Here is a 13149-nt window from a genome sequence, read left to right as displayed (position 1 = left end):
GTCTGTGTGTGTATGTGTCTGGGAAGATAAGCAAGCTGAGTACATTAAGTGCACAGTAAAGGTGAACTTATACATTTATCCCTTTGCTCTCCATTAAAGATCTTAGCAGAGTGTAGAGATCTGGCGCTCTCTGCAGGAAATGGATTGGGGCACTAAAAAGAGTGCATGTGAAGTGTGTTGGGAGAGCAGCAGCACCACAGCCAGAAGCCCCAGGCACCGGGAAAGCCACTCCCTGTTAGTTTACCATGCCAGTCCCATCTGCCTGCTAATGCTACCCAGACTGGGATCTGAACCAAGCAGAACAAGGCTGCCCAAAAACCCGGCTTTACGCCATCGTGTTCTTTCCTTGACATGAAAGCGAAAGGTTAAAAGAATATCCAGATCCTCCTTATGAGTGATCTCACAATGCTCGCATTAGATGCTCCTGGGGATGCAGGGTTGGATTAATGAAAGGCTCACCGATCCATTTCAGCTATAATAAAACACTGGAACATACTACACCATAATCCATATCAAGGAGTGATGAGAGGCGAAGATCACAATAAGACACGGCTCGCTTTCAGATTCGGTGGAGATGCAAGGCTGAGAAGAGGTTGTTCATGGTTTGGCAGAACAATTCACTTCCTATGACAGCGTGATAAAATGGGGAGATCTCAGGGACAGAGGTAGAGGAATATCAATTGAGAACCATCTGCATAATCGCTGGACTTGGAATAATTCCTCTTCATGACAAATACATTCTGCCCTCTTACAGACACACACACACACACACACACACAACCCACTACAGGTTACAGGGCTTTGTTTGCTAACGCAGGGACAAGGGAGGCATACTGATTTGGCAGACCACCCACAGTGACTGCATTAATGTGTCTGTCACCCTGTTCATTTTCCTTTCAGATTTTATGAAACCTGGTACAGTAGTGCAGGCAGGATGAAACTAACCTGCTGTGCCTGCAGTGTAGGAAGCAATTTGGCGCTTAATGCATACCTAAGATCAGCACTGTATTGTCTTTTAATGGTCAAGAAAAGGCTTTTGGGAGGAAGGGATGGCCCAAGATCAGGGGTTAAGAGCAACCTGCACTGGGGTTCAAATGCTACTCTACAGAAAGACGTGACTTGATCCTCAACCCCATGAGATCTTTCAGCACTGTCAAGAAGGGTATTTGTATGTATATTTCCATACTAATATGAGAACTGGAATTATTTCCCAGTAACCACTGTAAGTGTATTTGTTTTTTGTTGTGTTTTTATTGTTTGATGGTTTCTTGTATTATTAGCAGAATTTCATTTTGTAAAATGTTGATTTGAAAACAATATCCAAAATACACCATGTGAACAAAAGGATGTGGAAACCTAACCATGAGCCTTCAAACAACTACATGAGCTTGTGGGTCATCCCATTTCAAAACTATGGATGATAATATGGTGCTGGACCCCTCTCCGCAGCTATAACAGCCTCCACTGTTCTTGGAAGGCTTTCAACAAGATTTTGGAGTGTGCCTTTGAGAATTTGTGCCCATAGAGGCAAAAAAGCTATTGGGAGGACAGGCAATGATAAGAAGGTTGGATGAGAAGGCCTGGCTTACAGTCGACATTTCAATTCCAATTCATCCCAAAAGTGTTCATTGGGGTTGAGCTCAGAGATCTGGGCTCTGTGTGGGCCACTGTAGTTCCTCCACAACAAACTCATCAAACCATGTCTTTATGCAAGTCACATTGTGCACAGGGAGACAGTTATGCTGGAACAAGCACAGCCTTCCCCATACTGTTGCCACAATGTTGGAAGCATACAATTGTCAGATTGGTCTTTCTATGCAGAAGTATTAACTTTACACTTCACTGGAAACCAGTGTGCCAAGTCCAACCCCTGAAACAGCCTCAGCCTCATGATCCCTCCACCACCAAACTTTATTGCTGGCACTATGCATATATCCATTTGGTCACATTCTCTTGGCTCCCACCAAACCCAGATATGTCCATCACACTGCCAGACAGTGAAGCTTGATTAATCAGTCTAGGCCCCAGAGTTCAGTGGCCGCATGCCTTAAACCACTTCAGCCAATACCTGCCCTTGTGCATAGTGACTGTAGGCTTGTATTCAGCTGCAAGACCATGGAAACCCATTTTATGACCCATTTTTATTTATGAATCCTGATACACAGTTCATGTGCTGATGTTGCTTCCAGAGGCACTTTGGAAATCTGGAGTGAGTGATGCAATAGAGGATGGGTGATTTTATGCACTATGTGCTTCAGCACTTAGCGGCCCCAGTCTGTAAGTTTATGTGGTCTGCTGCTTCGTGACTGCAGTTGCTCCTAGATACTTCCATTTCACAATAATAGCACTTTCAGGTGACAGGTACAGATCCATCAGGAAAGAAATTTCAGACACTGACTCGCAGTGGCATACTATCACTGTGACAGATTACTCACTGTCCCCTTCGGTATTACCCATTCTACTACCAATGTTTGTCCATGGAGACTGCATGGCTATGTGCTTGAATTTTTACACCTGTTAGCAATGGTTTAACTGAAACACCTGAATTAGGGGTAACCACATATCTTTATATATAATATAGTGATTAGTGATTATAACTTTATAAATAATATATAGTTATATAGTGTAAAAAATAATTTTAAAAATAATATTCAGAAATGTTCTGGGAATGAAAAGATTTATATTTCTATAGCACAACGTAAAAAGAATTACCCCTCAAACAGAAAAAAAAGAGAAATTTTTACCATTCAATTTAAAATGATATATCGAATAAGCATAACTGTACTCAGTCAACCTTTCAAATTGAAACAACAAAAACAACAACAACAACATGGGGGGCCTTGAGTCTACTGAGCATGTGCAGACATTCTGGGTTTTTACCAACCATAGGCAACATTTCGCTGGCAGTCACTTAGCTAGCTATATAAGTGGGTTAACAAATTTTACTAGTAACTCATCAGTAATTAATGTTTTTTTTTTTTAAATCTGCAAGTCACCAATTGATAATACAGAGCCCCTAAGGGACAGTGGATAAAACAGCATTGCATTCCCTCACAAATGTTTTTTATTCCCTCACAAAGTTGTGCTCTAATGAATCCAACTACACTTCCTAGACTATAACAATCTTTTCTTCTACAAAGTCCTATTGATATCAGTAATGGTTTCAGTTTGTGCTCACTAATAAAAATCATGTTTGATTTGAGAAGCGATACTGGATCTCTTTATTTCAATCCAAGACCAAAGTTAAATTCAATGAGCTACTCCATACGCAACAACATGGAGCATATCGTTAAAAAAATGAAATTTTAAAAAGGTGCTGGCAAATGTATTGCATTCCCTTGCAAAAAAAATTAGCATTCCCATGCAAACAGTTTGTGTTGACCTGCAAATGCTTTTGACTTGCTCTTTAGGGATTTAGACCCAAACATTTTTAAAACTGCTTTGTGACAATGCATATTGTATAAATCACTATATAAATAAATTTGACTTTGTTTTTTCTTAAAATATCTATATTAGAAGTATGGAACAGCTCATTTAATTTTACTTTAATCTTGACTTGAAATATAAAGATATAAGCATTGCTTCTTAGAATCAAACATGTTTATGCAATAGTGTTGTTACCACAACTTCCCTGCACTTTAAATAATCCAAGTTCACATTTTAGGTGCAGTTGCACCTTAAAAAATGTTTAAATTGGAGAGGCTTGAAAATGTTTTACATATATGCACTTCTAAGACAAGGGAATGACAGTATGAAGCAAAATACATGGCAATACATCCCACATTAAGATTTAGGTCAAATTTAGCCCATTTAGGACACTGGAAAATGTGAACATTTTAGATTACCTGTTTGGTGCCATCCCAGGGGGAGAAGTGCCCTAACAAACAGAAAAGGGGGAAAGAAAGAGAGAGAATCAGGGAAAGAGAACAAGAGACATGGATTAAATCAGAGAACTGCTAAATTGTCATTGCCATCATATGCAGAACTAGGCATTGGTTCTCCAAGTCTCAGTTCTCCATCATTTCTGTTGTTCTTGTTTGCCTGCACTTAGATGAAGTTAATCTGTTGCATTTATTTGTGAAAATTGCATCATTAGCTTCAGGGCCCAGCTTTATAATTCATACAGAGATTTACTGAGTCTTGCATGCTGTCCTAAGCACAGTTCATTGAGGGGGGGGGGGGGGGGGGTAGCAGTCCTTATTGCTGCAGCTTCATATGCTATACAGCAAATCAATGCTCGATGAATGCAACAGAATAAAAAACAAAGCAATGGCAAATGAACTGAGACTCATGTGGCATGTCTGAGTGCAGTAAGTAAGTAGAGTGGAGTGGGGCTTGGCAGGTTTTCTCCACCTCAAAGTCTGAGCAGTTCAGAGGGTGGAAATGGAAGTGGTAGCATCTGAAACCTCCTCTTAACTCCTCTATAGAGAGGGCTAAGGCCAGTTCAGTGCTAGGAGGTGATTTGGCTCAGGCCAGTATAGGGGTGCTGGAGGTTTTTACAGCAGACAAGTTCAAGTCTATCTGTCTCTCTCGCTCTCTTTCACACACACACACACACACACACACACACACACACACACACACAATTAAGGTCAAAATTAAATATGGACTATTTTTGCTAGTGACACTTTAAATAAATATAAACTACATGTGAATTGTATTTCTTGGGTCCTGTACATGAGTGTGAAATACACTGACATGCTGAACAATCTCTACAAAGATCAACAGCTGACAAAGGTTTTAACGCCTTTCGGGTAATTACGCCGGATATGCAGCTGACATTTGTGAATGCTCCTGTGATTTAATTAAAGCTCATGAAAATCACAAATTAGAGAGCTAACAGAGGAGAGCATGCCATGTTTTTATCAGAGATCTGAGCAAGACTCAGCATCTTGGTCTTTCAAACCAAGTACCCCATCACTATGCAACGATCTGTCTTGGGGTCCATGGATATTTATGAAGTACATAGCTCTTTTTGTGTGTGTGTGTGTGTGTGTGTGTGTGTGTGTGTGTGTGTGTGTGTGTGTGTGTGTGTGTGTGTGTGTGTGTGTGTCAGGAGGAGGCTAGAGCAGGACATTTGTATGCCCACTTAAACTAACAGGATTACATCAGAGGCTCCCTGACCAGAATGGAACTTGGCATGGCTAAGAGCTGAACGTGAAGCCTTTAGGAAAATATGAATTTCTGCCAAACAAAAGAGACTCCTTTTCCCTTCAACACAAGCTTATACAAAATATATTTGAAAAACGACAGTACGTACTTGTTTTTACATAAACAAAATCTTTATCATTACTACCTCTGATACTTGACATGTATGTTATTCAGTTCCTGTAATGCAATCTGAACTAGAGTTGAAAGAAAGAGGGAGGTATGATTAAAATTACACACAGAAAATGTTTATCTGCCTCAGGTCTTGGGTTTCACTCATATTACTGTCAGTAAGACTCTTCCCGCCTCCAGTCAATAGCTGGAACAGAGCAGCAGCCTGTCACAAAGTGAATCATCTGGGATGGGGAGGACACTTCCTGAGTGCAGACAGCACTGAGTGACAAGCGCTTTCGATGAGATCTGAGACCGAAGGGCTGGGGAGCTGTCCGACGTGCTGAAATGTCACGGGACTAAGGGGGGCTGTCCATGGTGCTGAAATGCCATGGCCCCAGTGATCCTGCAAGCTCTCTGCCGAGTCAGGGGAATGGACCCATCAACTCGTACCTGCCTCTTCTATCATAACAGTGCTGACAATACCCATCATAAAGAGTGTACTCAAACAGAAAGGTTAGAATGCTAGAGCGAACAGGATGGTAAGAGAACAAAAAGACCAACAGGAAACGTTTTATTACCCCCCACCCCACCCTAACCCCACCCCCACAATGCATTGCAAAAGGATTTGAAGCATAGTAATTCCTGAAAATAACCATATTGATTAAGATTAATTATTATCATTCATGTTAAATGATAATCATATCAAATTTCTACAAGTGCTGCTGAATTAGCCATAACCAATTCTGACAAATCCCTTGAACAAAACAGATTAGCATGCTGTGATGTGTCAGTCCACAATTGGCTGATTCTGCAAACATCCCATTTTTTTAATGAACATCTGCATTCTCATTGGTACAGAGTACTGTCAGCTTGTGGTGTGTGGCTCAGTGTGAGAGCTGTGCGCTAATCGCGGCGCTGAAGAGAGAGAGCTGTGAACATGGCCAGCACTGGATGGGACATTGGATGCATGCCTGTGCTGGAACTGAATGGCCTCACAGTCAGCTTGTGAGTCAGACTGTCTCTCACTGGCTTACTTTAGACCTCACTGCGTGTATATTTTAGAGGTCGTCCAGGGGTATAGCTTTCAGTAAAATGGAGAGAGAGCAAGTGAGGGAGAGGGAGAGGGAGAGAGAGAGAGAAGGCAAATGCTTATTGGAACGTAGCCCTCAATGCAGCTCCATGCTGGAATCAGACTGATGACTGATGCATATGATCATTTTACTCACTTTAATGGTTAAGATGGTGCATCATTGTGAGACAGTGGGAGTCAGTATGAATGAGGAAGACTGAGCCTTGTACGACTGTTTTAGTTTCGATCTGTTCCAGAGTGATTGTTCACTCTGACATGAAGGAAAAGGTCAGACATATCACCTAGGCAAAACTAGACTTTCTGCCTGAACAGGATCCAAGTGTTCCATTAAAACAATAACGTTGCCTCATTTCAAAAGCAAAATGGGAGTTAACGTAAATAAGGTAATTCCAATATCAGCATCATAAGCCTGTGCAGTAAAGTGTTTCATTAAAATCAATTTTAATGAAATATGAACATTTTAATGCAGACATTTTTTCAATGCAAACATTTCAAATTAGCAAATTATTTTGGCTCAAATCAGAAAATGCTACAAATCACCACCTGCAACTGGCAAGGTGTGCTCTGGACTTTCACCAAAGGCTTAACTTAAAAAAGGCAACTGATTCTAAAATGATGCCATGGAGTTTCAACACACACATAAATGCATGCAACACATGCACACACCAAGACTGACAAGGTACTAGTGTGAAAGAAGAGAAGTGAGCTGCATTGCATGCACCATCCTCAGACAGCCTCACATCAAAAGAGCATCAGATAACAAAGAACATACAAACAGGATTAAAATCCTCAGGTGGGACATTAATCTGACCACCACCATACCACATGAGTCAGTTGTACAAATTACAGAAAGAGGAGCATTTGATTTAAAAAGCCTAGTTAAAGAAGTTAAAGAACATAAAATAATTTGAAAAAAGCCTAGTTTCACCAAGCCACCAACCACTGCACATCTTTCACACAAGTGTTAACAGTACGACATCTGAAATGCTTGGAAATCTCTGAAGGAAGTATAGAATTTGAGTGTCTTTTGTGTCTTACTGCTTTGAAAAATTCATCAGTTCCTACAGTCCTGCTATCTTTCAAGTTGTCTCTTGCATAAAATGTAAAACAATTTACCCGCTTTGTGCTTTGCACTTGTTAATTATAGCCCCAGCTAACAATAAACGCTAAATATGAAGTCCCTTGAATTTCGAGTTTATGCACATTATTACCACAATGGGGAGGTACTGACTTGTATAAAACCCCAAACATTAAGAAAATATAACAATTATTATATATTTTATTCCTCAAGAGCTAGGGTTGTGTTAGAGAAGTTACTAAAGTGTGAAAGAAATAGCTGATATATTAAAATGAGACTTTTATGTTACATAACGAGCATTGCCAGCCAATACTTATAATAGTATGGTTTCATCAGAAATGGCTCCAAATATGAATTATGGACAGATATTGACACGAAGAGACTGCAAGTCAATGTAATCATTGCACTAGTTCAGTTGCGCTTGTTTAAAAAATTCAGTCTTCAAAGTCCAACTGTGAACCACAAGAGGTTGTTGAAATAAACACTAAATAGCCAAAAGTACATGAACATCCTTCCTAATTACTGAATTCAGCTATTTCAGTCACACCCCATGCTGACAGGTGTATAAAACCAAGCCACATAGCCATGTCATCTCCCTAGATAAACACTAGCATTACAATAGATCATACTGAAGAACTCAGTGACTTTAAAGGTGGTACTGTTGTAGGATGCCACCTTTGCCACAAGCCAGTTTGTGTAAATCTCTGCCCTGCTAGACCTGCTCCGGTCAACTTTAAATGATATTAATGTGAAATGTGAAAGTGTCTAGGAACATCAACAGCATAGTCACAAAGTAATATACCATGAAATCCACGGAGCATGGCTGCCGAGTGCTGAAATGCGTAGCCTATAAAAATCACCCATCCTCTGTTGCAACACTCACTACAGAATTCCAGACTGCCTCTGGAAGCACCATCAGCAAAGAACTGTGTTGAGCTTCATGAAATGGGTTTCCATGGATGAGCAGCTGCACACAAGCCTAAGATCACTATATGCAAAGCCAAGCATTGGCTGCAGTGGTATACAGCATGCCAGCAATGAAATGTCAACCACAAGCCAGACCTTCTCATCCAACATCAGTGCCTGACCTTCCAAAAGCTCTTTTGACTGTAAGGACACAAATTCCTACAAACTCCAAATTCCTGTAGAAAGCTTTCCCAGAAGACCAGAGGCTGCTACAGCTGCAAAATGGAGGGCCACCTCCATGTGGTTTTGGATTGGGGTTTCCAAGCATCTTATAGGGATGAGGGTCAGGTGTCCATATACTTTAAGCTATGTAATGTACATTTGAATATACGATGGGATACCAGTGGATCAGTCCTGTTATTCACAGTGAATATAAGCCAGAGGATAATTTCTCTTCACTTTCTTCTCTGTGCACTGTAATTCTCTGTATGGGTATACCCATATGTATTTGTTTCTACATAGAATATTCATCATTGTTCTTTTATTATTCTAGATTTGTTAAAAATAACACCACTGTAAATCCACAGATGCAGGATAAGTGATTTAAAAGCAGGAACAGGAGAAAGGATTTAAAATATTATCTAGCTGATAAATATGCCTGTTGCCTTGCTAACAGCAGTTTTTGTTTGCAAGTATTGAACAGCAAAGATTCATTTTTTAAAGTGAGCAAAACAACATTCTAGAGCAATTACAGTAATATTACTCACAAATCACAAATATCCTGAATATCACTAACACTTCACACACTAGAAAATTAGAATTAGTCTCCAACACCGCCACTAGTTAATGTGAGTCAAGATAATCATTACTGGATTTAATCTACCCAAATAGAGACTACTTACAAAATGAATTGATTAAGAGTAGAACACCAGTTGCTTTCATAGGCACCCACATGTTCATTACAGTTTTCATTACTAACTACTTCCAATGTACCTTTAATTTATCTAGCTAGCTAATGCACAGATGCACTGAGGCAACGCACACATTTGCGGTTCAAAAATGGGACTTAGTGAGTCAGTGAAAGTTGGCCAGCCCACTACACGGTCAAGCAAAAAAGAAAATGTACTCAGCAGACAATTTTGAAATGCATTCCTCTACAACTGTATATAATATGAAATAGTCAGTAGCAAAGTATCTTAAAGCATTTGTTCCAGATCTCCAAACATCTTGAGATCCACCTAGTTAAACGAAGACATTAAATCCAAAATATTTTAAACTTCTACTTTAAACATCAAGGACAATTGAGAAAACAACAGAAGAGAGTCACACCTGTTCCTCCACCTCTCTGGATGATGAGGGTAGCATCTGTGCCCACGGGGCAGTCCTTCAGGATCTGCACCACCTGGGAGTGGTTGAGACTCTGCAGGCCCTGCTGATTAATCTCCACTATAAGATCTCCTTCACACAGGCCAGGACAGCCCTGGGGCTCCAGCACCTAGCAGACAATTTTCTCATAAACATCATGTTTTCAGTGGAGCGTGTTAATATGTATGAAACGACAAAGCAGCTTCCAACTGTGCGTAAAAGTATGCAATAGAGTGTAACAAAACACTTATGGCAGGAAAGTGTGCATTCAAGCACCTGTTTTACTCGCTGGCCGGTAGGACTGTCTGCAATGGTGAAGCCAAAGCCCTCTGCTCCTTTGGTCATGGTGAGGCTCAGAAGCTCTGGAGGGACTTGTGCTCCTGCTGTCGCCCCGGACGATGATGCCATGGAAATGCTGTCATCAGGCGGAGCTCCTGTGGTGAGGGAGGGTGGCTGAGAGCCATCCAGGTGGGTGTCCCCAGGGTGGGAGGTCTGGGCCAGACCCTCGCCATGCTCGGCGACCAGTCGGCCGGTCAGAGACATGTACTCCATATAGTTGTCGTAGGTGTTCCGTCCATTGAGCAACAGAGAAGTATCCACCAGGCCCAGGGGCGGCACAGTAGTGCTGGCTGATGGATCCTCGGGGTCATAAGGGAGCGGGTAGCCTCGGCACAGCACGAGGGTCACACTCTGGCCAATGGGGACAGACTGGAAGAGCTTGACCACATCTGCATGTGTCGTGCCTAAGACACAGATGTCATTGATGTAGACAATGACATCACCTGCGTGGACAAGGAAGTAAATAAAAAACTGTTAAGGTTAAAATATTTATACACAAAAACACACACACACAATTTTTAGCATATATCAGACACTGCTGTACAGGCACATAGTGGAAATTCATTCCACCATCTGGATTCTAGTACAAGAGTCTTGGGGCATATTCTCTGTCTCTTGCAATGGTTCCAGAAATGCTGTACTTGAGACACCAGGGTATGAGATATGATGCAGGGTGAGACAAATGCTTTCAGGTAAGAACTGCCAGGTCCATTTGTGGCTTTGTAGGCAAGCATCAGGGTTTTAAATCATGCAGGTGACTAAAGAAAGCAGTGGAGTGATGTGTGTGAACTTGGGAAGATTGAATAGAAGTCATGCAGCTGCATTCTGGATCAGATGAAAGGTTCTAGTGGCGTGTATAGGGAGGCCTGCCAAGAGAGAGTTGCAGTAGTTCAGTCTTAAGCTGACGAGGGACTGGTGTAAGAATAGAACCCTCGCTTGTAAGAATAAAACCCTCTTTTGTAAAAGGACAACAATCTCCTAGATTAAAATCTTTCTGTTAGAAGCACTATGTACTTTCTGTCCTTGGGGGGAACTGCTCCCCCCACTCATTTCCATGCAACTGAGTGGCATCCTTAGAACTAAATGGCTGAATCCTCCATTATTTTATATAAGAGAAACTTGCATGTCCAGGTCACATTAAATAACATGGACAGAGAATGACCGCTGGATGTCCAAGACTATGCTCAGATTTCTTGCATTTTCAGACAGTGTAACACATAGTGACAGAAAGCCACATACACCTTAAAATAAAAAAAAATGAAGAACCAAAGCTGGACATAACTGGAACCTTTTTACCATCTACACTGAGTGGTTCAGGGGCTACTTCAGTGACATTTGGTCATGTATGTGCAGGTTTAAACTCAACAACCACTTAATAAAAAACACCTACCTTCCACCTATACTCGCTGAATACTTACATACACCTTACGTTTACATACATCTGTCTTAGAGAAATTTTATCATTTTACACTGTCATCTGTTGCCACACGCAATTCATCAATCACTCTTGATCCTAGTTTCTGACCACTGCTAACCAGATAGTAATTGGATAGCTGACTCATCACACTAGTGACACTCAGTGATTGTGGGTGTTGACTTCGTACAACTTTATCAGAGACAGCAGTGTTAAAGCATGTAGTAAAACATTTCTGATGACACAATAAAGACATGTTGAAGCACCTGTTTTATACATTTTAGTGTCACTGCTTGGTTCAGAATGGTCTGCCATCCAAAAATCACCAACCAACAGCTGTGCTAGAATGAGAAATGTACCACTGATGAAGGGCTAAAGGATTGCTAACAGAATCTGTGCATGGCCACAGATGGGCTGTAGACTGTACACCTACCTGTTTTTTCTAATAACGTCTAATAACACACAAACACACAAACACACACACACACACACACACACACACACACACACACACACACACACACATCAGGAATGTTAAAACATAATGGCAATGAAAGCTTCCCACCAATCCACCAGGGTCATTTTAAGGGCAGGAATAAAATATGAGTAAGCCATCTGGAAAATATTCAGCATTATAAACAACCAGAGGCTGATCTATACTGATCTATACTATATCTATGTGGGGTGAATGGGGCAGACACACTTCAGTGACTTTTTTCCCACCATCAAAAGAGGATAAATTAAACACAGTTAAATGAGAACATCAGTCACGCAACTACTGGTAGCAGATGACTCTGGATTGTTGAACATACTTGTTCCCCTAAACCTTACTGCTGTCTTTGAGTGTCATGACACCCTGCTTCATAGATGCACAAGGCTGGTCTGCATACTTATGTGGTTTAAATCATATCTCACCAATAGATAAGTTTGTCTCTATTGGCAGGTTTAAGTCAGATCCACCTAGTCTCTTGCAAAAAGCACTGAAAACGCATCACTTTCAACTTACCTTCTCAATTATTGTTGCAACACTATAACTCTTTGTCTATTAAATTTATTTGGTCCCAATTTAATTTTACTATTTTACTATTAACTTTACTGCATGTTTATCATCATCATCATCATCATCATCATCATCATCATCATCATCATCATCATCATCATCTTTTTCCTGTAATGTTTGTTGTTACTGTATGTACAGGGACCTGGATTTTTAAATGTGCTTATAAAAAAATATTATTATTATTATTATTATTAGTAGTAGTAGTAGTAGTAGTAGTAGTATTAGTAGTAGTAGTAGTAGTAGTAGTAGTAGTAGTAGTAGTGGTGGTAGTAGTACTAGTAGTAGTTTTGGGCAAAACCATAGCTGAGTTAAAGCACTTCCAAACTGACCAGATAAAAGATAAAAGTCCTTCTGTGTCTCCTAGCACTGAGTACATAAGCCCTCCAAGCAGTAAATGTTTATGGTCAATCATATTTATAAGACGATAAAAGACTTGAAATGCAGTATACTGTTGCATCAACCTGTAAAAAATCACCTTACTATTATTGAACAGTGTCCCACAACAGAAGCAACCATGCACAAGACGTGTACTGTACAGAAAAGTTACCAGGCAGTTGCAACAGCAATGCCAACACCATTTTGTTTGTATATGCATGCAGGCCTTTTTTCACAGGGTTTACTATTAAACTGCCTGT

General features: G+C 40.6%; 1 protein-coding gene across 6 annotated transcripts in view; it reads right to left on the bottom strand.

Moving 5' to 3' along the window:
* magi2b (membrane associated guanylate kinase, WW and PDZ domain containing 2b) overlaps window positions 1-13149 on the bottom strand; it is a 69704-nt gene that overhangs the window by 12747 nt on the left and 43808 nt on the right. For all 6 annotated transcript variants that reach the window (XM_081698553.1, XM_081698555.1, XM_081698554.1 and 3 more), the window contains 3 exons: window positions 9978-10483; window positions 9666-9831; window positions 3846-3877 (listed from right to left, as the gene is read on the bottom strand). In XM_081698553.1, the coding sequence (XP_081554679.1) occupies window positions 3846-3877; window positions 9666-9831; window positions 9978-10483 (704 nt within the window). The remainder of the gene's footprint in view (window positions 1-3845; window positions 3878-9665; window positions 9832-9977; window positions 10484-13149) is intronic.

The sequence above is a fragment of the Electrophorus electricus genome, chromosome 16 (assembly GCF_041902795.1).
Source record: "Electrophorus electricus isolate QZ-2024a chromosome 16, ASM4190279v1, whole genome shotgun sequence".
Classification (NCBI taxonomy): Eukaryota; Metazoa; Chordata; class Actinopteri; order Gymnotiformes; family Gymnotidae; genus Electrophorus; species Electrophorus electricus.
The sequence above is the reverse complement of the archived record's forward strand: the minus strand, read 5'-3'. Positions and strand labels throughout refer to the sequence as shown.